This window comes from Notothenia rossii (assembly GCF_949606895.1).
Source record: "Notothenia rossii genome assembly, chromosome: 2".
Lineage (NCBI taxonomy): Eukaryota > Metazoa > Chordata > Actinopteri > Perciformes > Nototheniidae > Notothenia > Notothenia rossii.
The window spans coordinates 68,690,054-68,716,992 of record NC_136904.1 but is presented as its reverse complement, the minus strand read 5'-3'; the positions used below and the strand labels follow the sequence as shown (position 1 = coordinate 68,716,992).

The 26,939-nt window shown below is 43.2% G+C and overlaps 1 protein-coding gene across 4 annotated transcripts in view; it reads left to right on the top strand.

Moving 5' to 3' along the window:
* Positions 1–4,423: 4,423 nt before the first annotated feature.
* The window catches only part of LOC307028491 (uncharacterized protein), a 41,386-nt gene continuing 18,870 nt past the window's right edge, over positions 4,424–26,939 (top strand). For 2 of the 4 annotated variants that reach the window (XM_079663560.1, XM_079663559.1), the window contains exon 1: positions 5,680–6,805. In XM_079663560.1, the coding sequence (XP_079519686.1) occupies positions 6,280–6,805 (526 nt within the window). In that variant the 5' untranslated portion in view covers positions 5,680–6,279. Of the gene's footprint in view, positions 4,704–5,679; positions 8,763–19,139; positions 19,262–26,939 lie in introns of those variants that run through there. The other 2 variants (XM_079663558.1, XM_079663561.1) reach the window with 2 other exon arrangements.

Here is a 26,939-nt window from a genome sequence, read left to right as displayed (position 1 = left end):
TTGCACAAATAGGCGTGGGAAGAAGAAAGGTGTATCTTATTATCGCATTCCAAAAGACGCGGAGAGGAGGGAAAAGTGGATCGCAGCGATTAAAAGAGCCAGGAGCCGTCTGAACAAGACTGAAAGATGGGACCCCCCGGCCGTTTGCTTTCGCTTATGCAGTGATCACTTCATATCAGGTGGGTGAAGGAATACAGTACAATGCTACAAAAATAGATAAATAAAGGTTAAAAACGCCAGCCACTTTGGTTGAGTACGTTCAAAAATACAAACTAGTTTCAGACGCACTGCAGTAGCTATCCAAGCTAATAAACAAACATGCTAACGTGACACTGCCGTAGCTAGACAAGCTAATAAACAAACAATGCTAACGTGACACTGCCTATCAAACTGGAATAATTTAATACTTACCCTTGCAGTGATGATGCCGAAGTTTTTGGATGTAAGACTCCACAGTTGAATGTTGTTTACGAAGCCGGACTGACACCATTTGTAAGCCTCCAAGCTTTTGTAAGCTCTGAGGGAGTCTCCTGAGTACACTGATGGAAAGCTTACAAGATAGCTGTGGATGTCCGCGTAGCGCAAGTCGGGTACATCGTCTTCAGAGCAGGAGGTTATGCTCTTGAAAAGCACACCGGGTGCATTATATGGGTCGCTTATATTTAATCTTTCTAATTTTGTACTATAAAGCCGAATTTCACTTGAATTAAAATGAGATGTATACTCGCACGGTAGGAAAACGCTGGCGCCGGTCGTCATGTTTACTGCCAAAATGGTGGCTGATAACCAAAAGTCACGTGACCGCAGGAGCTCTATTAGGTGTGAATGCACCCTTAATGAGAACTTGTGACTATGATCCTTCATTTTCTTTTTTGACTACATTGCCATGTTTTCTTAGAAACTCTCAGAACATATTCATTTTAATCTGTACATGAATTCGGTTTAATTTATGCATCACAATTAAAAGTGGTTTTAACATTAATTAATTATAGGAGTCATCATTTCATTTCATTCAGCAGTTCAGTGAGAGCTTAAAAAGAAAACTTCAATTTATTATTATTTGACGTCTTAAATAACACTTGGGTTTGTTTTCATCAGCGGTTGTAATGTGTCAGGACTCAGGAGTCTGAATCATAAGTTGTAACAATGTCTATTTAAATTATTTTTTTTATTTTTTTTTATTTGCAGTGAAATGGGATTTCAGGACCACCATACAAAAACCTGACTTTGATATAAGTTGGATATACAAATTGATACAGATTGCATTAAAGATACACACTTATATCCTTTGTGGAAAACTCATTCATGCTAACAAGTATATATATGTGCCCGCACAGATCAGTAAATTGAACTGCTGATGTTCGGACATTGAGGCTCCACAACCGTCTAGACATTTAGGTCAAAATACAAAGTGCATTTGTCGGAGGGATGAACTCCAAACCAATCTTCTACTCTTAATAAAATAATTCAAAATAACAATATTCATTTATTTTTATTAGATTATTATTTAGAATTTCAGCCTTTTATTTGATTCTATGGTCAGGACAAACAAACATATTGTGAATTTGTTAGTATATCAGGTTATTATTATGGTCTGAACTTTGAATAATTTTGGCCATTTGAAAGCAGTCTGACATATTATGTATGGCCTGATAAAATGTTCTGGACAGCATGAGTGCAAATCCATCTATTAAGGAACCTAGCAACATTTGGATTTGGTTACAGTAGTGTTCACAGACACATTTTTAAATCACGAACAGACTTTGATGTGTCTCGGGTACAGCAAAAGCCGGATAAGTGTATAATTAATTACTGTTGATTTATATCCGAAACCCAAGTTTAAGTCCACTGATGTGTCCGTATTTCATCAGTGTATTCTCACCAGTGAAACCCAATTTAAAGTAAAAAAAAATCCCTGTCTTTTTTGATAACAGTTACCTACATGAGAAAGTACTGAAGGTTTAGGATTTTAAGTGTTATGCGCAGCTCCTTCACAGAACAAGAGCTGATTACTGTGCAAGATCAAGTGCTCACAATAAGGAACATTACTCTTTCAAGCCAAATCCTGTCTTTTTCCACAAACAGAGGAGTATGCTTTTGATTCCTGACAGCCCTGACATTTTCTTAAATTCAGCAGCAGCTCCTCCTGTCAATAGCAGCTTTGTTGCTATTTCTCACTCTGAGATCTTACCGGGAATGAATCGGGCATGTTCAAAGGCTCCCTGCAGAGCAACATCATTTTAAAAGGTGCTCAAAAATCTCATGCGAGAGCCGATCAAAGTAAAATATATTTCATTTGCTCTCAATGACGTGACAAAGATGAAGGGAAGCATTTTACAACATTGTACTCTGTTACTATTATGCTCTGCAAGAACCGATGTTTTCTGCACTTGCCATTCATACTTTTTGTATAATATTATAGTCATTTTACTGATATTGTAAGTCAATGGCACATTTTCATGGTCTGCTGCAATGATCATAAATTGAAATGAACTAAATACTTTTACACTCGGTAGAATTCCTCATGAAGGAAACCATGTTATTCACCAGCATACCGAAGCCTTGGTTGGAAGCAAAGATGTATGTCTGATGCGGAACTGATGAAGTTAACCAATGAGGCGTTTAAAGGGGGGAATCCGTGGTCTTATGTCTCCGTTCGGGGGTTTACGGATACGTAGCTGGATGTAAATGAAAAATAATTGCTGTGGGAAATACAAAGCATAACGCAACCTGAACATACATACATTAATTAGTAAAGTGTACAATTCATAGGTTGATCCCAATACATCTGAAAATGTTTAACAATGTAATAAGATCCACGAGGATGCCATTTACTCGTTGGTTCCAGTATAAAAACAGATTTAGTAATCGTAGTTTTTCTCATACACACACAGTGGGGTTTTATGATCAAGACTGTCCTCGTAAGAAAAATGTCAGACATACATTAACATTCAAATCACAAAGCCCTATAGTGGCCATAGAATTTATCACCACTGAGAGCAAAGAGGGAGATAATGAGGCGTTATTATAGAGGCACACAGTTTGTAGAAGAGAGAGGTCAGGGTGGAAGGATGAGTCAACATTGGTTACTTTTATCACCCTAATTGCCTCTTAACCTTAAATGGACAGTTCAGTCCAAAATAAAAAAATACAATATATTTCCTCTTAACTGCAGTGCTATTCTTCAATCTAATTGTTTTATGTTAGTTACCAAGTTCAGCTCACCTGAGAAGAACCTCATTATCGTTTTCATCTCATGCTGTCACAAGCTTCTTAACCATAAGGAGATGTGTTACGGTTGGTGGTTGTATTTCAGCAGAAAGAAAATAGTTCCTGAAACTCCTAAACACAAGATCTGCTGGTTATTTGAGTAACTGTGTCATAATTCCTGGAAAGAGGCAATTCTAATGAGTTATTTTAATGTTGTTTTTTGTGCTTTGAGTTACACATATTGGATTGTTTTCTTGTTCCATTATATGAAAGAGAAGGTAGAGATATATAATGCTGATATCTCGAAAACACTCGACAACTCACACCAAAAAGAAAATATATAAATTGGTTTATAGTACTATAGAGTTACCATTTTCGGTTGAACTGTCCCTTTAAAGGGGGCTTTCTAAATATTGCAGCTAGTTATGGCTGCCGGATTTGGCACCCTCCCTGTTACTTTGGTCAGGATGGTCAAAAGCTCACCAAAATAACACTGGTGTTAGTTATTCCCCTGTAGCAAACAAAAGCAATTTCCTCTGAGCCTACAGTATCAGGTTAAATATCAAGTAGTCATTATAACCATAACCAAGTAGTTTTGTGGCTAAAACTAACCAACTTTCACCGTATCGATAATTGACAAAAGGCGTTGTCATGTCGATAGGGTGGTCCGTACCAGAGGGCATACAAAGGGCGGGACTGTTGTCTGAACATATAAGGGCAACCCACTGAGACTTAAATCTCATAAATAAACATTTATAGGAAGTGGTTAAGTCCTTTAGCAATTCAGTGCATTTAGCCTGCATATGGAGTTCCTACTTCCCCCCACCCTCACACTTATTTCTCCTTCACTCGTATTCTTTTGACACCTGCCTGGACTCGATTTCTCGGGAGATAAAATATAAAAATGTATGAGAACTGTCACTCAGCTGAAGCAAACATTCTGGGTCTCCACCTCTGTTTCTTACTTCTTACTTGCTACCCCTTTCCCTCAACCTATCCTAAGGGAGTCCATGTACGTAGACACCACGGTAGACACGTTAGTCTTGCTGCTATGGGCTTAGAATGTCGGGGGACACCTTACTTCTTCCTTTTCTCTGTCTGTACCTGTGTACTCTCATGTTCCGAATAACCCAGCTTCCCCCAAATTTCTTTTTGGTGTCTATCCATGTCGGGATCCTGAGTCGTGGCTGATCCTGTTGCTGCGGTCCTGTGCCCTCGATCCTGAATCATGTTTCCTGGATCCTGCATCCTGAGTCCTGGATCCGGAGTCCTGGATCCTGAGTCCTGGATCCTGTGTCCTGGATCCTCTATCCTGAGTTCTAGATTTGAGTCCTGGACTTCGAGTCGTGGCTGAACCTGTCACTGTGGTCCTGCCTGACTCTCATCATACTACTTCCCTGATGGCTCCCACAGGATTGTTGACATCCTCGTGCAGTGTTTCCCCGAGGATGGAGTCATAGCAGCGGTGCTAAGGCACGTGGGCCCAGCATAATGTGAGCGTGGAGCGCATGGAATTGTTTAGTGTGTGCACGTGCGAAGTGCGCCCCGCCAATTTGTTTCTATGTGTCTGCCAGCACAAGAAAGGCTCTTGAGGCCTAGTACCAGGACCGGTTCTAGCCAATTTGCTGCCCTAGGCGAGATTTTATAAAGAATAAATGAAAAATCTCTACAAAAACAGAAACTTATTGACATAGGTAATATACGTCAAAATGGCTTCAAATATATTCCGTATAGTATGAATATGTTTGAATTGGGGGGTGGACGTCATATCCTATAAGGTGGTCCGGGGGTGTGCCCCCCCGGGAAGATTTTTTTGAACATTTTAAAGTAAAATACTTCAATCTGTTGCACTTTGAGCACACAATTACTAGAGACCTGATGCGTCTATCGTTTTTCCAACCCAGTTTAGATTTAACCATGCCCACTTCCGCATTACGCAAGGATCGACATAGCTCTGCGCGATAGCGTCATAGACTTCATCTTCGGCAGTTATAGCGGTCGCGTTAAAGCAGGATATTGAATAGTGGTTTTTCGTCTTTCCAAAGGATTTGTTGACTGAAAGTAAACCATCCTGTAATCAAAGCCATATCGAAGAGTCCTGAGATTGTATTACTGGTGTTTTATCATCTATAAATAGCCTGTGTGTATCCTCAAATGTCGTTTTCAGGACAAACAAAAGACGTTTAAATATCTTATCAGCTGGTGTAAGTGCAGAATATTGAATATAACCTTGACTATTACTGTGTACTTCATTTATCTGACAGCATTATTTAATGATACTATTTTATATATACATACACACATTCATTAATTTATAAACATATATATATATATAAACACACACTTATATGTCTATTACTGTGTACTTCATCTATACTATTTTATATATATATACACACACATTTATTAATTTATAAACATATATATATATATATAAACAAACACTTATATGTACTCACACATGTATTTATTCATTTATACACACAGATGTATTCATTCATTTATACACACACTCACATATATACACTTTATATTAATTCATTTGTACACACACACACATACATATATATACTGTACATATATAAACAAAACAACACAATATAATAAAAACAGTTGCAATAATAACATAATATGGTATGATCAATTCTACCCTTTTGTTTTTGCTCCCATATTTCAATTAAAAGATATTTTTCAAAATCAATATTGGTGGGGGCTCTTTTGCAAAGATAATCAATAACACCACCTGACAGTTGTTGCAGATTATACAGCATACTTGTTACTTACACTTTTTTTTCTTACACAGGATTTTTTCCCCAGGTCGCCGAGGGTGCTGGCGTTGTTCATTCGCCGCTCCTCCGCCCCAAATATTGTTCTTTAGTCCAGATCAGAACCTCTCCTGTCTGGTTCTCTACTTTTGAAACGTCAGTCATCAGCAAAAATAGCAGCATCTCTATATCGAATCGACAGAGATCTTTGTGTTGTTATCTCCTACCTGCTGGCTCTTTCCTGCTCACCGGTCCCTAGCCCGCTAGCTAGCTAGCATTATCGGACCTAGCAGCTGCTACCTAGATGCTCCTCGGCTCCCTGAAGTCTGCTGAGTTAACAATTCTGTCTCCACCCCAACTCCACCCTAACTCCACGGCTCGTGTGGGTCTTCCCATCCCGCTGCAATCAGCCGGCTTCCCCGCTGACATCGTCTCTCCCTGCCGCCTACAGCCGGTGGCTATCAAGCTAGCTAACAAGCTAGTAGGCTGGTCACCCTGCTCCCACTCTGCACCAGGCTGTCAGCCCCTCCTACGATTCTCCTCCGGAAACCACTGGAATCCTTCTCCTGATATGCTGTGGATTATCACTCTCATTTTATCTGGACTCACGCCGCTCCTTCTTCCACGGTCATCCGGCTCCTGGTCTCTGCTGCCCGGGTCCCCAGCATTAGCTAGCTCCGTGCTAGCGCCACTTCACGGGATCATGCCGCCGCTCTACTCCCTGTCAGATCTCCACTCCTTTAATAACCGCCTGCCTCCGGACTGCATGGACATCCTCGCAGATAATGAAATACTCCGCAAACTCCGTCCTCCACACAGAGGCTCTGGCCGTAAGTTTTTATTTCATTCCACGTCTCCACACTCCATCCCGTCCATTCGGTCCTGTCACACGCCCACACTACGCCATCACAACAAAAAACACGTGAATCGGACCAATGTCCTTCCACTCCCCCGGTCCACACAACCCCCCCCAATGCAACGTCACCTCAGAGCAGCCCTGCTCAACACATGCTCCATCCACAATAAAAGCCACATTATGAATGAATTCATTAAAGACAATAACCTGGACTTTATGTATCTGACCGAAACCTGGCAAAAACCCCTGGACTATTTTTCTGTAAATCAAATCACCCCACCAGGAGTCACATACATTGACAAACCTCGCCCACAAGGGCGGAGTGGTGGTATAGCTGCTATTATCAGAAAGGAAATAAAAGCTACCATAATCCCCACCCCTGATGCTTCTTCATTTGAGCACCTGGGGCCGTATTCACAAAGCATTTTATCTTACCGCTAGGAGTGCTCCTAACTCGCGCTAAAACATTTTAAGTAGGAGTTTTTTCTTAAAAGTTATTCACAAAGCCGCTGAGACCTACTCATACTAAGGATAAATCACTAAGAGTGAACTAAGAGTGACGCGCCGTTGCTATGGATTACGTCGATTCTCGTGCATGAGTTTAGAAGCGGTCAGTACGGTGATTGGTTGTTCAGAGCAGGCGGTCTCGGTGAAACTCATCCGCAACATCCCACAAACGAGCCCACTAAAACAAGGAAATATCCTTGGCTACAGAGTTTCAAGCTTTGTGTCAATGTCAGGTTTTCTCTGTGCCCTGCATCAATCTTCATTTCATACACTTTTTCTACACGGACCACTATTGCGGTAAGCATGTTGTAACTTCCGGTTGTTGTTGTCATCTTCGGGTATCCCGTGTGCCTGTTCTGTTGCTGATAGCTTATTATCTTAACTTAATCGATCGTTTTAAAACTCTTGATCACGGCAACTGCCTGACGTTGTAATCACACGTTACTACAGCTTAAGCACTCACAAACTCTCCTTCTCTTAGCGACTGTAACTCCACAGTTGCCTACACTCTTTTCGGGTTTGCTAACGGTAGCTACTTTAGCTTGATAGCTAGCCATGGCTCTTTCCCCACCCTCGGGTGCTATTTCCTGCTCTAACTGTCTCATGTTTGGTTACTCCCCTACCTCCTTTACTGGTACCGATACATGTGTTAAATGTAGTATAGTTGTTAGGTTGGAGGCGGGAATCTTAGCCATAGAAGCCCGGCTCCGCATCTTAGAAAATAACTCAGCTACAGAAAAGCCCATGTTAGCCGGTGCGGACCGGCAAAAGGTAGCTCCTCTTAGCCGTCCCCCGGCAACTCCCGAGCAGCAGGGAGAATGGGTGACTGTTCAGAAGGGGCATAACGCGAAACCCGCAGGTCCCCACCAACCCGTTCACGTATCTAACAGATATTCCCCACTCAGCGAGACACCCGCTGAGAAGCCAACTCTGGTTATTGGTAGCTCTATTATGAGACACGTGAATTTAGAGACCGAAGCGTCCACAGTCACATGCATTCCGGGGGCCAGAGCGGGCGACGTTGAGGCGCATCTTAGACTGCTGGCTAAAAATAAATGTAAATACAGTAGGATTGTTATTCACGTCGGTGGTAATGATGTTCGTTTACGCCAATCAGAATGCACCAAACTTAATGTGGCGTCGGTGTGTAGTTATGCTAAAACAATGTCGGACACCGTAATCTTCTCTGGTCCCCTCCCCAATCTGATCAATGATGACATGTATAGCCGCATGTCATCATTTCAGCGCTGGTTGTCTTGGTGGTGCCCAGCAAACAATGTGGGCTTCGTGAATAATTGGACAGCCTTCTGGGGAAAACCTGGTCTGATTAAGAGAGACGGCATTCATCCTACTTTGGAAGGTGCAAATCTCATTTCGGCAAACATTTCAGGGCTCTGTGGACTTAATCCATGACAAACTGGAGTTGAGACCAGGAGGCAGAGTCGCAGTCTTACACGCTTCTCTGCGCTCTCTCCTAGGCAGTCATCCATAGGAATCCCGACCCCAATAAAATACCCAATATTAACGGTGTGTGTGTCTGGCCAAGGACAATTTAAGGTAAAACCTAATAGAGGTGTCATACATAATAACCTAATAAAAGTAAATGTAACAACTACTACAGTGCAACAAAACAGGAAGATTAAATGTGGTCTCTTAAACATAAGATCTCTAGCATCTAAAGCAATACTGGTAAATGATTTAATATCAGATTATAATATTGATATATGCTGTCTCACTGAAACTTGGTTGAGACATGAAGAATATGTCAGCATAAATGAGGCCACTCCACCCAGCCATATCAATACTCATATTGCCCGAGGCACGGGCCGAGGAGGTGGAGTTGCAGCAATCTTTGACTCAAGTTTACTTATCAATACTAAACAAAAATTAAATGATACCTCCTTTGAAAGCCTCATTTTCAGTCTTACGCATCCGACCTGGAAAACTTTGCAGCCAATCTTATTTGTTACAGTGTACCGTGCACCAGGTCCTTATTCAGAATTCTTATCAGAATTCTCTGAGTTTTTATCAGCTTTGGTACTTAAAACAGATAAAGTAATTATCGTAGGTGACTTTAATATTCATGTTGACGATGATACAAATAGCCTTACTGTTGCATTTAACTCTATATTAGATTCTGTTGGTTTCTGTCAGAGTGTAAATAAACCAACCCACTGCTATAATCACACTCTTGACCTTGTTCTGACTTATGGTATTGAAATTGAGCAACTATTAGTCGAACCGCATAATCCTGCTTTATCCGACCATTTCTTAGTAACTTTTGAAGTACTGTTACTAGACTACAAAGCATTAGCCAAAAGCTCCTGCAGCAGAAACCTATCTGTTAGTGCTATAGCCAAATTTAAGGAAGAGATTCCACCAATACTTAACTCGATAGCATGTCTGCATGTAGGGGAGGAAACTTATACAAAATGTACACCACCCCAAATTGATCATGTTGTTGATAGTGCTACAGATGCGCTGCGAATAAAATTAGACTCTGTTGCTCCTTTGAAAAAGAAGAAAATAAAACAACATAGATTAGCTCCATGGCATAATGCCGAAACCCGCAAAATAAAGCAAAAGTCGAGACAACTTGAAAGGATATGGCGTTCCACTAAACTTGAAGAATCTCGTTTAATTTGGCATATTACTCTCAATGAATATAAGAAAGCACTGCGTAAAGCGAGAGCAGCATACTACTCTTCATTAATAGATGAGAATAAGAATAATGCAAGATTTCTTTTCAGCACTGTAGCCAGGCTGACAGAGAGCCACAGCTCGACTGAGCCTTCTATTCCCATAGCACTCAGTAGTAATGATTTTATGTGCTTTTTTAACAATAAAATTGTTACTCCTTAGAAACAAAATCAATGACCTCTTGCCTTTGACCAGTATAGTGTTATCAACAGCTCCCGGAAACGTAAGTTCTAATATTACACTAGATAGTAAACTAGAATGCTTTTCAGCCATAAACCTTGAACAATTAAATTCAATGATTGTCTCTTCTAAACCATCAACGTGTATCTTAGACCCGATTCCAACTAAGCTGTTAAAAGAAGTTTTTCCATTAATTAGCACTTCTTTATTAAATATTATGAATATGTCTTTATTATCAGGCTATGTTCCACAATCATTCAAAGTAGCAGTGATAAAACCGCTTCTTAAAAAGCACAACCTCGATCCAGAGGTTTTAGCCAACTATAGACCTATTTCTAATCTTCCGTTCCTCTCAAAAATTCTTGAGAAAGCAGTCGCAAAACAGCTGTGTGATTACTTAAAAAACTATGATTTATTTGAAGATTTTCAGTCTGGCTTTAGAACACAACATAGCACAGAGACAGCTCTGGTTAAAGTCACAAATGACATTCTAATAGCCTCTGACAAGGGACTTGTCTCTATTCTTGTCTTGCTCGATCTTAGTGCTGCATTTGATACTATCGACCGTGATATCCTATTGCAAAGACTAGAGCACTTAGTTGGCATACAGGGAACTGCTTTAGGCTGGTTTAGGTCCTATCTATCTGAACGCTCTCAGTTTGTACGTGTCAACGATGAATCTTCCATGCAAACCAAAGTTAGCCATGGAGTGCCACAGGGCTCAGTGCTTGGACCTATTTTGTTCACCCTATATATGCTTCCGTTAGGCAATATTATAAGGAATCATTCTGTAAACTTTAATTGTTATGCGGATGATACTCAACTATATTTATCAATCAAGCCTGATGAAATTAATCATCTAAATAAAATTCAAGACTGCCTCAAGGACTTAAAAACGTGGATGACCTTAAATGTTTTGATGTTAAACACGACCAAAACTGAAGTTATTGTACTTGGCCCGAAGAATCTACGAAACAAATTATCTAAAGATATATTAACTATGGATGGCATTAATTTGGCCTCCAGTGAGACTGTAAGGAATCTTGGTGTTATATTTGATCAGGATTTATCCTTTAACACCCACATAAAATCAATTTCAAGGACCGCCTACTTCCATCTACGTAACATTGCAAAAATCAGGCATATCTTGCCTCAAAACGATGCAGAGAAACTAGTCAATGCATTTGTTACTTCAAGGCTGGATTATTGTAACTCCTTATTATCAGGGTGTACCAAGAAGTCAGTCAAGTCGCTTCAGCTGATTCAAAATGCTGCAGCTCGTGTACTAACCAGAGTTAGGAAAAGGGACCACATTACTCCTGTTCTGGCTGCCTTACACTGGCTCCCTATAGAACACAGGATAGAATTTAAAATTCTTCTTCTCGCCTACAAAGCCCTTAATGGGCAGGCGCCATCTTACCTTAAAGAACTCATTATACCCTATTGTCCTACTAGGGCATTGCGTTCCAAAAATGCAGGGTTGTTGGTTGTTCCTAGAGTCTCTAAAAGTACAATGGGAGCCAGAGCCTTTTCTTATCAAGCTCCACTTTTGTGGAATCAGCTTCCAGTTTGTGTTCGGACGGCAGACACCCTATCCGTTTTTAAGAGTGCGCTTAAGACCTTCCTTTTTGATAAAGCTTATAGTTAGGGCTGATTAGATTCAGCCCCTAGTTTTGCTAATATAGGCTTAGTTTGTCGGGGGACATCTTACTTCTTCCTTCTCTCTGTCTATACCTGTGTACTCTCATGTTCCGATTAACCCAGCTTCCCCAAATTTCTTTCTTTTTGGTGTCTATATACGCCGGGATCCGGAGTCATGGATGATCCTGCGGTCCTGTGTCATGGATTGCGAGTCCTGGATCTTGAGTCGTGGCTGTGGTCCTGGATCATAAGTCCTGGATGGATATCCTCGTGGATTCATCTTCTTATTATACACACATGCATTTCCAAACATTTGGACTACCTATGTTGCAAATGTATTATCTTTTCAATTTATACACGGCATCTATTGCACGTCTGTCAGTCCTGGGAGAGGGATCCCTCCTCTGTTGCTCTCCCTGAGGTTTCTCCCATTTTTCCCTTTAATCTGTGGGGTTTTCTCTGGAAGTTTTTCCTTGTACGATGTGAGGGTCTAAGGACAGAGGGTGTCGTATTGTCATACTGATATTCTGTACAAACTGTGAAGTCCACTGAGACAAATGTAACATTTGTGATATTGGGCTATATAAATAAACATTGATTGATTGATTGATTGATTGGCTAGAAATGTATTCCTATCAAATAGTTATGGACAGTGCAGTTAGCAGAATACACGCATGATGACAAGTTTGTGCAGACCACGATAATGACGTTGTATATGCACGTTAAAGAGAGAGAGCAAACAATAAAAATACGTAAATTGTCACGATTCTCATGTTATGTCACGTTTATAGTTTTGTAGGTTTGGGTGTTTTTGCTGTTTTCCATGTCATGTTTTCCTTTGGGTTATTGTCTGGTCCTTTTCCCTGTGTTTTCCTCTTGTCATTAGTTTCCCTGGTGTGTCTAATTGTCTGATTATGTTCACCTGGGCCCCTGTGTTTTCTCCTCCCTCCTCACCTGTGTCTTGTTGTGTGATTGAGTCTTTTGTGTATTTAAGTTCTGGGTTGTCTGTCTGTCTTGGTCGGTTCGTCTTGTTCCCAGACTAGTTCTGCGGTGAGTGTTCTGTTTGTCATTGTACATATATCTCATAGCCTTGAAATAAAGGAAGTTTCAGTTTAAATCTGCATTTGGGTCCTGCTTGTTTCACAAACTGTGACACTACGAACCGACCAAGAAATGGGTCCAGCAGATCCGTTCGAGTTGGAATTATTAAATTTTTCCTTTTTTTTGGCTAACTGCTCGGATAGATGGAAGAGAGCACCCGGAGTTCAGCAGCGGGAGGCTGTGTTGTCGGAGGCGCGCCAGATGGCTAGAGAGAAACCAGGTATGGTGAAGTTCTTACCTGGCTGGATTCCAAAGATCCTCCCTGTGTGTGATTCCCAGCCTGCTAGCCCCAGGCATGCTAGCTCCCGGCCTCCCAATTCCCAACCTGGCACCATACGCCTCAGTGGGTTCCGTCTGCAGTCAACCCATGCTTCTGCCCCAGTTCCTGCTCCTGTCCAGGAGTCATATTCTGGAACTCGTCTGGCTTATGGAGGTCCACGGAGTATTCAGGCGGCTGCTAAGAGGAGGAGTCGCAAGGCCAAGCTAGCAGCTCAAGCCCCAAGAGCCATGGTTCCGGTTCCAGAACCGGACCTTACAGCCATGTTTCCGGCTCCAGTGCCGGCCCACACAGCCATGTTTCCGGCTCCAGAACTGAACTTTACAGCCATGTTTCCGGCTCCAGAACCGGACCTTACAGCCATGTTCCCGGCTTCAGTGCCGGCTCCAGTAACCATGGTCCCGACTCCGGCTCCTCGTCACCTGCTGACTCATCGGCCGACGCCAGCTCCTCGAGTCCTGTCGGTGTACCGGCCGACTCCAGCTCCCCGTGTCCTGATGGCTGTCAGTCCGACGCCAGCTCCCCGTGTCTTGTTGGCATACCGGCCGACTCCAGCACCTCGTCTCCGGTTGGCTGTTCGTCCGACGCCAGCTCCCCGAGTCCTGTAGGCGTACCGGCCGACTCCAGCACCTCGTCTCCGGTTGGCTGTCCGTCCGACGCCAGCTCCCCGTGTCCTGATGGCTGTACGTCCGACGCCAGCTCCCCGAGTCCTGTCGGCATACCGGCCGACTCCAGCACCTCGTCTCCTGTTGGCTGTCCGTCCGACGCCAGCTCCCCGGGTTCTGTTGGCGAACCAACCCACTCAAGTGTCGTTGGAGGTCCCGCAGACTGCCCTTCTGCCGGGGGTCCTGCCAACCCCATGTCCTGAGCCGTTGGAGATCCCGCAGACTATTCTTCTGCCGGGGGTCCCGCCAACTCTATGTCTCGTCACGTTGGAGGTCCCGCAGACTACTCTTCTGCCGAGGGTCCTGCCAACTCCATGTCTGGTCCCGTTGGAGGTCCCGCAGACTACTCTTCTGCCGGGGATCCTGCCAACCCCATGTCCTGTGCCGTTGGAGGTCCCGCAGACTACTCTTCTGCCGGGGGTCCTGCCAACTCCATGTCTGGTCCCGTTGGAGGTCCCGCAGACTACTCTTCTGCCGGGGGTCCTGCCAACCCCATGTCCTGAGCCATTGGAAGTCCTGCAGACTGCTCTTCTGCCGGGGGTCCTGCCAACCCCAGGTCCTGTGCCGTTGGAGGTCCCACAGACTACTCTTCTGCCGGGGGTCCTGCCAACTCCATGTCGTGTCCCGTTGGAGGTCCCGCAGACTACTCTTCTGCCGGGGGTCCTGCCAACCCCATGTCCTGAGCCGTTGGAGGTCCCGCAGACTGCTCTTCTGCCGGGGGTCCTGCCAACTCCATGTCTTGCCACGTTGGAGGTCCCGCTGACTACTCTTCCGCTGGGGGTCCTGCCAACTCCATGTCCTGTCACGTTGGGGATTCCGCCAACTGCTCTCCTGCCGGGGGTCCTGCCGGTCCTGTGTCCTCTTCCATGGGGGATCTTGCCGACACCGGCTCCTGACCTGTCTGGTCTTCACCCCTCCTCGGACTCTGCCTTGCCCCCGGCCGTCCGCCTGAGATTCCCTCCATGGACTCTGCCTTGCCCCCGGGCCGTCTGCCCGAATTCCCCTTTTTGAACTCTGCCTTGCCCCCGGGCCGTCCGCCCGAATTCCCCCTTTTTTGAACTCTGCCTTGCCCCCGGGCCGTTCGCCCGAGACCCGTCCTCCAGACCCCCTCCACCCACCCTGCTGGATTTTTGTTTTTTTGGGACGTCTAGAATCCGTCCCTTGAGGGGGGGATTGTGTCACGATTCTCATGTTATGTCACGTTTATAGTTTTGTAGGTTTGGGTGTTTTTGCTGTTTTCCATGTCATGTTTTCCTTTGGGTTATTGTCCGGTCCTTTCCCCTGTGTTTTCCTCTTGTCATTAGTTTCCCTGGTGTGTCTAATTGTCTGATTATGTTCACCTGGGCCCCTGTGTTTTCTCCTCCCTCCTCACCTGTGTGTTGTTGTGTGATTGAGTCTTGTGTGTATTTAAGTTCTGGGTTGTCTGTCTGTCTTGGTCGGTTCGTCTTGTTCCCAGACTAGTTCTGCGGTGAGTGTTCTGTTTGTCATTGTACATATATCTCATAGCCTTGAAATAAAGGAAGTTTCAGTTTAAATCTGCGTTTGGGTCCTGCTTGTTTCACAAACCGTGACATAAATTGCATTAAATCAAGGAGGCAATTAAAAGCACCCCGCAAACTATTATCCAATGAGCATATTTCCAGCACTTAAACACTTTCAATAACAGCCCATACCGCCGTTCAAGCCTCCCTATCATGATGAATGAAAACAATCTGCGTGTTGATGGAATGTACTTTCTTTCTATTGACGAACACGTCCTCATCTTTTGATGGCGCAATTATTTTTATGTGCGTCCCGTTAATAGCACCGACCGCACCGGGCATACCTGCAATTGCCATGAAGTTGGCTTTGATCCTGTGTAGTTGTTGATTGTCCAAAGGAAACCGGATAAACTGTTGGATGATATGTGGTCGAGAGAGCGTGTTGATGGTTTGGTTTATGGCACGGCTGACTGATGGTTGCGATATTCCTAAATCGTCGGCATTGCAAAGTTGCATTTTCCCTGTTGCTAAATATCGCAGTGTTGCCAAACATTTTATTTCCGGACTAATCGGGTTATTCCTGTTAGTCGGGGATGTTATTGCATCCCGCACTAATTCCACAACAAGTTTGATACCCTCACGATTTAGCCTATATCTCTTGATCAATTCACAGTCTTCCATTGTCTCCAAAACATTTAGTCTCGCAGCCATTTTCAGATTCTTTGTGAATAGGTCTTACTGAGTTAGGAGTCCTCTCGAGGACTTTTAAGCTCTCCTAAACTTAGGTGCTACTTTTAGGCCTAAAATACTTTGTGAATTGCTCTTCGTGAATAAAATTAGGAGTCCTAAATTTAAGACTGACACGCTCATTATGTTTAGGAGTTTCTCCTAAATTCGCCAGTTAGGAGCTACTTTTAGCCCTAAGATCCTTTGTGAATACGGCCCCTGATCTTTAAACTCTCTGGTCCCACTCCCCTGGTCACAGCCATCATCTACCGTCCCCCGAAGTCAAACCCCTCCTTTCTCTCCGACCTCTCTAACATTCTCACTCAGCTTTCTGCCATATCCCCATCTGTTCTCCTCTTAGGTGATTTTAACATTCATGTTGACGACCCGACCTGCAAATATGCCTCTGAATTTAAGGAAACCCTTCACTGCTGCAACTTCTCTCAACACATCAACTTCCCAACACACAGCCGTGGTCACATCCTGGACTTGGTCTGCTCCACTGGTCTCACCATCCATCATCTGTCCTGCCTCAATCTCCACATCTCTGATCACCTGGCCATCATCATGGACATCAACATCCTCATCCCCGCCCAAAAGCAAAAACGCACAATAACCTACAGAAACCTCAAATCCATCTCACCTTCAGCAATCACTGCCTCCATTACCTGCAAGATGTCTGTCTCCCCCCCCCCCACTTTCTGAAAACCCATCTGAACTTGTGGACTATTATAACAGCACCCTCTCCTTCTGTCTCAATGAACTGCCCCCACAAAAACTAAAAATGTCTCTTTCATACACTCCGCCCCCTGGTATACCCCCGAACTCCGCCAAATGAAATCAAGGAAACGTCAACTTGAACGCCAACACAAGAAAACCACACTAACAGTCCGTCTTCAAATCTACAAAGACTATCTCCAGCAGTACAGTAACGGTCGAATTACTACTCACAACTCATTCAGTCTGGCTCCAGCAACCCCAAGCGTCTCTTGTCTACCATCAGCAAACTTCTCAAACCCTGTGACAACGCCACCTCGTCCTTCACCACCGAACAGTGCAACTCCTTCCTTTCGTTTTTCCAAACCAAAATCAGCAACATTTACAGAAATCTGACACCCTCATCAGCACCCCCCATCTCCCCTCCTGGCTCCCCCCCTTCACCTTACAGCCCCTGTCCCACTTCTCCCCTGTGACCCCCATGCAACTGTCCCACTTCATGACTGGAATTAACTCCACCTGCACACATTTACCCAATGCCCTCCAAATTTGTTAAAGAGAGCCTCCCTGCCATCTCCCAGCTCATCGCCACCATCATTAACTCCTCCCTCAGATCTGGATCAGTTCCCCACTCTCTCAAACTGGCTGCTGTCACAACCATTCTCAAAAGACCTGGACTCACACCTGACATCATGTCCAACTTCCGGCCCATCTCAAATCTCCACTTTCTGTCAAAAATACTTGAACGTGTCATTGCCTCACAACCAAAATCCCACCTCAGCTCCAATGACCTCTTCGAGCCATTTCAATCCGGTTTCCGATCAAAACACAGCACCGAAACAGCTCTTCTCAAAATCACAAATGACCTCCTCCTCTCCTCTGACTCCGGCAACCTGAACATCCTCATCCTCTTCGATCTCACCGCAGCATTCGACACCATCAACCACACCATCCTGCGGTCCCTCCTCGAATCATCACTCAACATCACTGACACTGCACTCTCCTGGCTGAAATCCTACCTCACCGACAGAAATCTGTTTATCAACATCAACAACTACACCTCCTCCACTGCTCCTCTGTCCCAAGGCGTCCCCCAGGGTTTGGTGCTTGGCCCCCTCCTCTTCATCCTCTACATGCTCCCCATTGGCAAAATAATTTGTCGCCACAACCTTCAATTTCACTGCTACGCCGATGACATCCAACTTTATATGTCAACAAAAACCATCACCCCCACAACACACTCCACTCTCACCAACTGTCTCTCAGAAATAAAAGCATGGATGCAAACAAACTATCTCCAACTGAACAGTGCCAAATCAGACATCATCATCATCGGCCCCCCATCCCGTATCAAAGACATCCAGAATTTCAACTTCACCATTGACAGCCACACTCTATCTCCCCCCCCTCACATCCGCAACCTCGGAATCATTTTAGACAGTCAGCTCAAATTCAACCACCACATAAATCACATCACCAGGACCGCCTTTTTCCACCTCAAAAACATTGCCCGTCTCCGCCCATCACTCTCCTCCTCTGCTGCTGAAACCCTGATTCATGCATTCATCACTTCACGACTCGACTACTGCAATAGCATCCTCTATGGCATACCATCCAACCTCCTCAATAAACTCCAACATATCCAGAACTCTGCTGCCCGCCTCCTCACCCACACCCGCTCCCGAGACCACATGACTCCCATCCTCCAGAACCTCCACTGGCTCCCCGTCCGTCAAAGAATCCACTTCGAAGTCCTCCTCATTACTCACAAAGCCCTCAACAATCAGGCCCCCCCTACCTCACAGACCTGCCGCACCACCACACCCCTTCCCGCTGCCTCCGCTCATCAGAAGCCAACCTCCTATCCATCCCCACCCGCACCAATCACCGGACCTGGGGGGACAGAGCCTGCTCCGTCGCTGCCCCCTCCCTCTGGAACTCACTCCCACAACCCATCAGAGACTACACCGACCTCACCACCTTAAAAAAACTCACAAAAACTCACCTCTTCAATCTGGCTTTTAATGTGTGATTGTTTTTGTATTATTTGACTTTAACTTTAACTATATATTTATTTGTTGTTCCTTTCTTCTCTTTTCTTTTCTCTTAACTATTATCTGTAAAGCGTCTTTGAGCACCTGTAAAAGCGCTAACAAATTAAATCTATTATTATTATTATTACACACATGTGCGATGGTCCCAAAAACGCCAAAATCTGCACTGTAAAATAAATATATACATTTATTAGGCACTCTGAATAAGGGTTGACTGTGTAATAATCATGCTTTTGAATTGGTGTATATGTCTCACCAGGTCAAGGCTGGGACAGTGGGAGGGGTGAGGTAGGAACAGGGGACTGCTGAATGCTGAAGTCCCAGGATACAATCCCAAGTTGACTGCATGATCCACTTACCTGTTTGCATCAACTGCAGGAGGTATTAAATGATTTAACATTACCTCAGCAATGCATAAGTGTGGTCGTCAGTCATATTGACAAAGAAGCACTATTATATTGTATATTATGCGGCGTTTAAAAGAACGGTATTTCGCTTGTCAGATTCAGATTTCGCGGGTGTGCCGCGTGAGGCAGTGATGTAACCATAGGGATGTAACACCAGGTTTATGCTGTGACGTAACGCTGCGTCGATGCTTGCGTAATGCGGAAGTAGGATCTAAACTGGGTTGTAAAAATGATAGACGCAGACCTGATCTAGTAGGTACAACTCTAAAACACCCATATGAAAAAGATCGGTTTACATTTTAATAATCAAATAAGTATATGAACATAACCAATAACCTACCATAGCCAATAACAAATAAATGTAACTTATTTTATTTTTGTTGTTCATTCATATCTTATTTTAACTAGTTAACATTTATTTATTCATGCATATTTTTCTATCTCTCCAACTTTAAACGATATTTTTGGTTTACTTTCCTATAGTATACATTGGAATGATTTCAAACCTGTTTTTATTTATCCTAATAATTATAAAGGAGTGCCTTGGAAATATGTGTTTACATAATTTGTGGTCAAAACGTTTGAGACCCACTGAGATGACTTAAGGCCGCTACACACCAACCTGAGACCAAAGAACGCGTACCGAAGGCGTCCCACGACTTTTACGTCCGCTACGTCGGCTACGTCGCCCGCCTACGAACACACCGCAAAGCCTTCAGTCGACGAGTGGCAATAACTGTCCTTTACCAGCAGGCAGCGGTAGTGTGTATTCGTCATTCAAAAGAGGCAACAGCCAATCAGAGTGATTTCACCGCGTGAGGTGTGAAAATGTGCCGTAAAGCAACGACGCTGCGGGACACACCAACCTGAGTGGGGCGCCGCGAATGCCCGACTGCCTCTGGCGGCCTCTGACTCCCAAAATCGGGTAGGTGTGTCAGGGCCTTTAGACTAAAATTAACTATCTAAACACTGAGAGAGTCCTTTACCTCACTGAGCCTCTCAGTCTGACAGGAGAGCTCTCCTCCATCCTGGTTGTAGAAACATCTACTTCTTAAATCCGTTAGCGCAGCTAGCAATAGATTCTAATAACAACAGCGCCGGTACCGGTGCGCCCTCTCTCTCTCTCCCTCGCTCGCTCCCACGCTCGCACTTTAGCTGTGAGCTGCGGGCGCCTGATAAGCCAACATCCCCCACTTTCATCACTTACAGTGCCCATCGTACAGGGCAAATGAAAAGTGTAACCGGGGTGAAAAGGGTGTTACATTTACTTAATTATGAATGTTGTTACATCAAGGCCGAAAATTAGGATGAGCGCCAACAGTCAAAAATGTTTTTTCCCCTCCCAGAGCTACCAGCGCAGCGCCCCCCAGATCTGGCGCCAGGCACGTGCACACATAGACATCAAAGTGGGCTTGAGCCCCTGCCCTTTTTCTTCCTCCAGAAAAAGTTATTTTTTAATTTTTTTAAATATTTATTTTTAATAAATGAATATATATCTACTCCTGTTTGCATAGAGTTTCCCTTTCCAAAAATATATTGATTGAATAACAAATGCTCTCTCTACCCTACCCCCTCCACGTCTCGCGCACAGCAGTGCGGACAGTCATCGCCAGTCACCTCAGACAGACAGGTAGCAGCACCTCCCACCTCACAGTCCCATGTTATGCCTGCTTTTCTTGGCTTGTTTGAACGTGAGTGGTGATGAACAAATGAGTAAACTTCCAGTGCCTCTAGTTTACAGAGCTTAGCCAAAAGCCAAAAAACAAATAGTTAACTAAGGTGGTGGCTAATGGATTAGTTAGCTCAAGGTTTAGCTATGGCAATTTATCATGGGCGTAGGTAGGCTGATGTACTGTACTTAAGGGGAGACACTACAGGTGAATACAGTAAAATGTGTATCTAATATTGCAAATTAGGCATTACATATAGCCTAATTAAATTGCGCCAATTTGCATGCAATTACCAAGGCATTGCAGGGGAAAAGGATACAAAAATAAAATATACACATATCACCTCACTACGGAGCCCTGGAGGGTTCATAGAGAGAAAAATAAATAAAACGAGGCCACGTTTTACTTTCTCGTTCGCACGAGTTAATAAAGCGTGCGCAAAAGTTAATAAAGCGTGGCCTCGTTTTATTTAAATTGAGGCCACGCTTTTGACGCTTATTTTTCTCTCTATGAACCTTCCAGGGCTCCGTACCTCACAAAATACCCAGATAGTCAAGTCAGTATTTTCCCCAGAAATGTTATGTTTAAATATGCAGATTAGCTTTAAATCTATAGATTGATTCAGAGAGGTAGTAAAACGAACACCATTTATATGTGTTTTTTGGAAGTTTTCTTTCCATTAGTGAAAGAAGACATGGAAGCAAAATAGACCAAAATGTACAAGTACATGAAAAAACGAAATGTTTGCCTGTAATGTCCTTAAACAGTAACTTCATAGTTGTGATTGTTGTCTGCTCTTGTGCGTAGTGTTAGTAGAATTATGTTGAGTATTAAACAATTGCGTGAGTGTGAGGGTATTAAAATAAATGTGTCAGTAAGTATTTTATAAATTATTATGGGAAGTGCCCTTTTTCCTCACTTGAGCTCCTGCCCCGCAAAATGTCTGTGCACGTCCCTGTCTGGCGCCCTATACATACAGTGGCAATGTCTCAAGATTTAGCAAAAATACACCTTTATTGAACATACATTAACAAAAATACTACAAAACCACATAACAAACAATCAAAAAGAAAAAAGGGTCGCCACTTATTATTATTTTAATTAAATTAAAAAAAAAGTGAACTCCCTGGCTGGCTGGCTGGCCCCTAGCAGCGGCACGCATATTTCAGCAGCGGCGCTGCGCTGCCACTATTTGTATATAGGGGAAACACTGTCATGGATTCATCTTCTTATTTTAGACACATGTATTTCCAAACGTTTGGTCTACCCATAGCCACGGGAAGTAGGGGTGCTGGGGGTGCTGCAGCACCCCCTGTTGGCGAGTGGTGTACATTTTAAAAACTGAGTGACCACCTAAATAAAAATGATTAAACTACATAAAATAGTTATGATCTTACTTAAAATAAAATTAGCTGTATACAGTAGCATATAATAGTCATAGTATATATTTGTATTGAATTTATTTTCCAAATAAATAAAATCCGAGTTATCTAGGTCTTAGGTCGTGGGAGAGTGACGTAATTGACGCGACACACACACTGCAGAGTGACACATTTCTAGGATGGCGCAAAAAAGGATTTTAGATTTTTTTCTCCAACAAACAACCCAATAAAAAGAGTGGACCACCAGCTACTCCTCAGCCCACCACCTTGAGAGTAATATGACACAGAAGAGACTGACACATCTGACTTTGATGCATGTCCATAGTAACATTTTGGACAATGTGGATGTATCTGCTCTAATGAGGGTCTTCATTAGTGCCACCCCAGGCTACATTTGGAGTTTTGTGAAGCCCAAACACAAGGTAAGACGATATTTTTCCTTTAATGATGCTGTCGCTGTACAGTGTTTTGCCTTGTCAATCAGTTAAAATTGAATTAATAGCTTTATTAATATTGTAAATAATATTGTCTGACTATTTGTAATGTTATGTAGGTTTGTAAGACCCATAGTTAGCATGTGGGCATGTGCAGCTGTTGCTAAGTGATGTAGGTCTATAATGGTTTATTAAGCCTAACAGTAAGGCGAGACACCCCTGGTGAATAGGGTACTTTTTTTTTACTTCAAGATATCAGCTAGAAATTTCTCCAGTTAATTACCTACAATAAGCCAATTGTTTCTTGTATTACAAGTTTTCTGAATATGCAAATGAGCCATTATCTCATTAAATATGCGCATATTTTAACACATTTCAGGAACCGAAATCTGAACTTTGGATAAAGCCAGGTTCAAAATAATTGTTTCATTTTGTAGTCATATTAGCATCTAAAGCTTTTACAGAAGGGATTTCGGATATCTCTTTTTAACACTCCAGAAATCAGAAAATACTGTCAACAGCCCTAAAATATAAATTTTCACCATGTTTTTAGGTATAACATCTTATATAATTCAGGCTATGAATGACATATGAACAAACCCTTCTGTAAAAGCCTTCATAATATTGATAGGAATATAACTGAAAGGTTTGGAGTATGTAAGTTCAACTGAAGTGGACATTTCGGACTCAGAGTAGGAGAAAAAACTCATTTGGAGAAAACGACCTTAAAGATTGCAGTGTGGCGCTAGCTAAACCCTCCTGTTCTTTGGATGACTCCTTGCGCCTCGACGCACTCCGTGAAGGTATTTCATGTTCGGGGTCATTTGTTTTTTGTATAATCTTGCTTCATGCAAATGACAATTGTTGTTGTCTTCTCTGTGAACGTTTTTTTCGCCGTTCTTTTGCCATTTTGAGTTTTACATTTCTAGCGGAAAGCTAACCAGGAAGTGTTTTAGCACACCACGTGACGCATCTGAACGAATCAGGTTGTCAGAAGTTGACACCAGCCAATGAGATTTCGTTTCTTGGTTTAAGACCCTTTTGTACTTTCACGATTGGTTGCTGATACAAAGGAAATGACCATATTTGGATCCGATGAGATTGTGCAAGAGAGACGGAGCTTTCCAACGATATCTCCAGTGGCGACCGGCCCATAGGGGCGCTAGGAGCGCTGCCCCACCTCTTCCCACATACAAAAAAAAAAATTAAAAACAATATTACATTTAAAAAAAAATATTTAAAAAAATATATATTTAAAAAATATATATATTTTATATTTTTTATTTTTAATGAACAAGGTAAATATCATACAATTGGTATCAGTAAAATGTATAATCTACAATAAAATCTTGTTTAAAATTGTGTTACGATGTCTAAAGTTACTGATAAGTCACATGTTTCCTGCCTGGCCTTGCCCTTGGCATTAGTTTATCATTACGGGGCGCTGCCCCCGAGCCAAACAGCAGCAACCAGCACGTTGCAAAAGTCTCAATAGTAAACTGTGCCGCCGAAACATAATTTCAGCCAATCAGCGCCGTCAAATATTTTGGTCACGAGAGCGCTCACGTTGGCGCCCACGTTGGCGCCCACGTTGCTTACGTGCGTTGACGTGAGTTGTTTTTTAGACTCGTGAGGAACTGGGGTAGTATCTATAGTAACGCAGTGTAGGCGGAGCCGTGACGTCATCTTCAATGAGCTCCCCAGAAAAACAACACAGCTGTTAGCTCTTAGCACTCAGAGCTCACAGCTCTTCATATCTCTTCAGAAACTAGACAAAAGTTAAACAAGTACAAACCACATACTGTCTGTGTCATGGCGAATACAGTCGCTGGTTTATTTATGTCTGTATAGGCCGTTGTTGTGAGTGTGGACGGTCGGAGCATTTACAACGTTAGCTTAGCCAAATCTCCATTAGAAAAGACGCATTTTAAAAGGTTTTTCGCCTGCCATCTGTCTGCAGACATGTCAAAGCCTTAATTCATGGTTTTTACTATCTGGTATCAGTATGTTGTTACTTCGGCATCATTTTGAAACGTGTATTACAATTAAATCACGGTCAAATATGTTCATTTTGTTGTAGTTGTAGCCCCCCTTGCCCGCGATTCTCTCTCTAGTTTAGCATACTCAGCCCGACTCAGCCTGGTTGTTCCTGGCCCTAGAACCACGATTTTATTGGGCCATTACATCACCAGAAGTCCCAATTTAAGGGGTCATTTCTCCCCCAAAAAATGTTTTTACTCACTATATCAACAGCCCCACCAAAAATATTTTCCACCAGCCGCCACTGGATATCTCTGTTGACATGGTGCACACAGCGGTCGCGGTACTTTATGTTAGGTTAGAATGCTAACTTTTGGTGAATTTAGGAGAAATCTACTGACGCCAATAAACAAACTATAGTAAAATAAACACTTAAATGTGTATTTCGTACGTTTTCCTTCCAAAAGCCTGAAAGAAAACATGTTATGGAATCAAAATAGCACTAAATCTCAAAATTGACCAGTGCATGAAAAACGAGGTTTTTGCCTGCTGTGTCTCGCCTTTAAAAAACAATTTATGCGGCTCATATCGCTGACAGCCGGGCCCGGCCCTGCACCACATTTTTTCTTTTCTTTTTTAAGCGGCCCCCCTCCCCACTTTTGGCAGCACCCCCTGAGAAAAATGACTTCCCGCGGCTATGGGTCTACCTATGCTGTAAAATGTATTATCTCTTCGATTTACACACGGAATCTATTGCACGTCTTCCCCTTTAAACTGTGGGGTTTCTTTGGAAGTTTTTCCTTGTACGATGTGAGGGTCTAAGGACAGAGGGTGTCGTATTGTCATACAGATATTCTGTACAAACTGTGAAGTCCACTGAGACAAATGTAACATTTGGGATATTGGGCTATATAAATAAACATTGATTGATTGATTTGCTCTATATATATTTATTTTATTTTCTTGTCCTTCCTCTTCATCTGTATTCCATGCAATGTACAGACATTTTTATTTCTTATATCACATCTGATCAAACTATGCTTTTAGATCAGTCCCAATATTAAATAAAACTGTGGTCACACAGATGTTTGCGCAGTGATGAGCGGGTCTTCGAGTCCGTGTGCCTGTCGGGGAGGGCAGCCGGTCGTCCCGGCGTCAAGCAGACGTGCGCGAGTCCTCCGAAATGAGCCGTTTGTCATTTGTATAATTAGCGCGTCCCAGACTCCCAGGTTGCGGTCGGATAATCCAAAAATCAGTTCCTAACGTCTAACCCTATCGTCTATTCCTTGACCTCTGAGTGTTCACTCAGAGGTCAAGGAATAGACGATAGGGTTAGACGTTAGGAACTGATTAAGGGATAGTGGATAGGATAATTCAAAAGGATTTAGGAGAAGAGACTGTGGTACTTTAGAGAATCCGGCCGTTTCTCAATCTCGAGGATGCTGGCTTGGTAGTAGCGTACTTCCAAGTCATTTTCCTTTCCAAGCCGCACGGCTTCGGAAAACGAAGAAGAATGTAACAGGCTAACAAGTGTGCCACTCTCTCTAACGGTTTCAACATAAACCGTACCGAAAATAAATACCTCACGATGTCTATGAACTTGCTTTACTTTCACGGAACACATTTTTGGTGATAACAAATGTAACAAAGTGTTCTACCTAACTACATACTTACATTTAAATGTGTGCTGCGTCGGTTCAGACATTCTCCGCGAAGTCTACTCATGTGCAGCCTCGAAATTTCCCCCAAACCAAGGACGCGGCCTCGATGGAATTCCAAGTATCCTGGAGATTGGAACAGTACTTTGGCGGCACTCGATGACGTAGCATCCTTGAAATATTGGCTTGGAAGCCAGTGTCACTACCCGATCTGCAGCTCTGCCCGATCTGCAGTGCGCATGTGCGAGATGGTCCGCCATATTGGACAACTCCGGACGGCAACCCAAGTAGGACAACATTGACACAGTGGCTTTTGGCAAAGCTCAAAAATAAAACGAGAGAGAGATGAGTTATTGTTATTACAACGTGACTTCACTATTATTTAACAACTGTTTTTATTGGGTTCTTTTATTTGGGGTTAAGTACATTGTCAGAATAAGTGAGAAATGGATTTAACTTCTGTTAGACAGCTATCATACTGAATACATATTTACTTTGAATGTGTGCAAAAATGTATGGCATATAGCT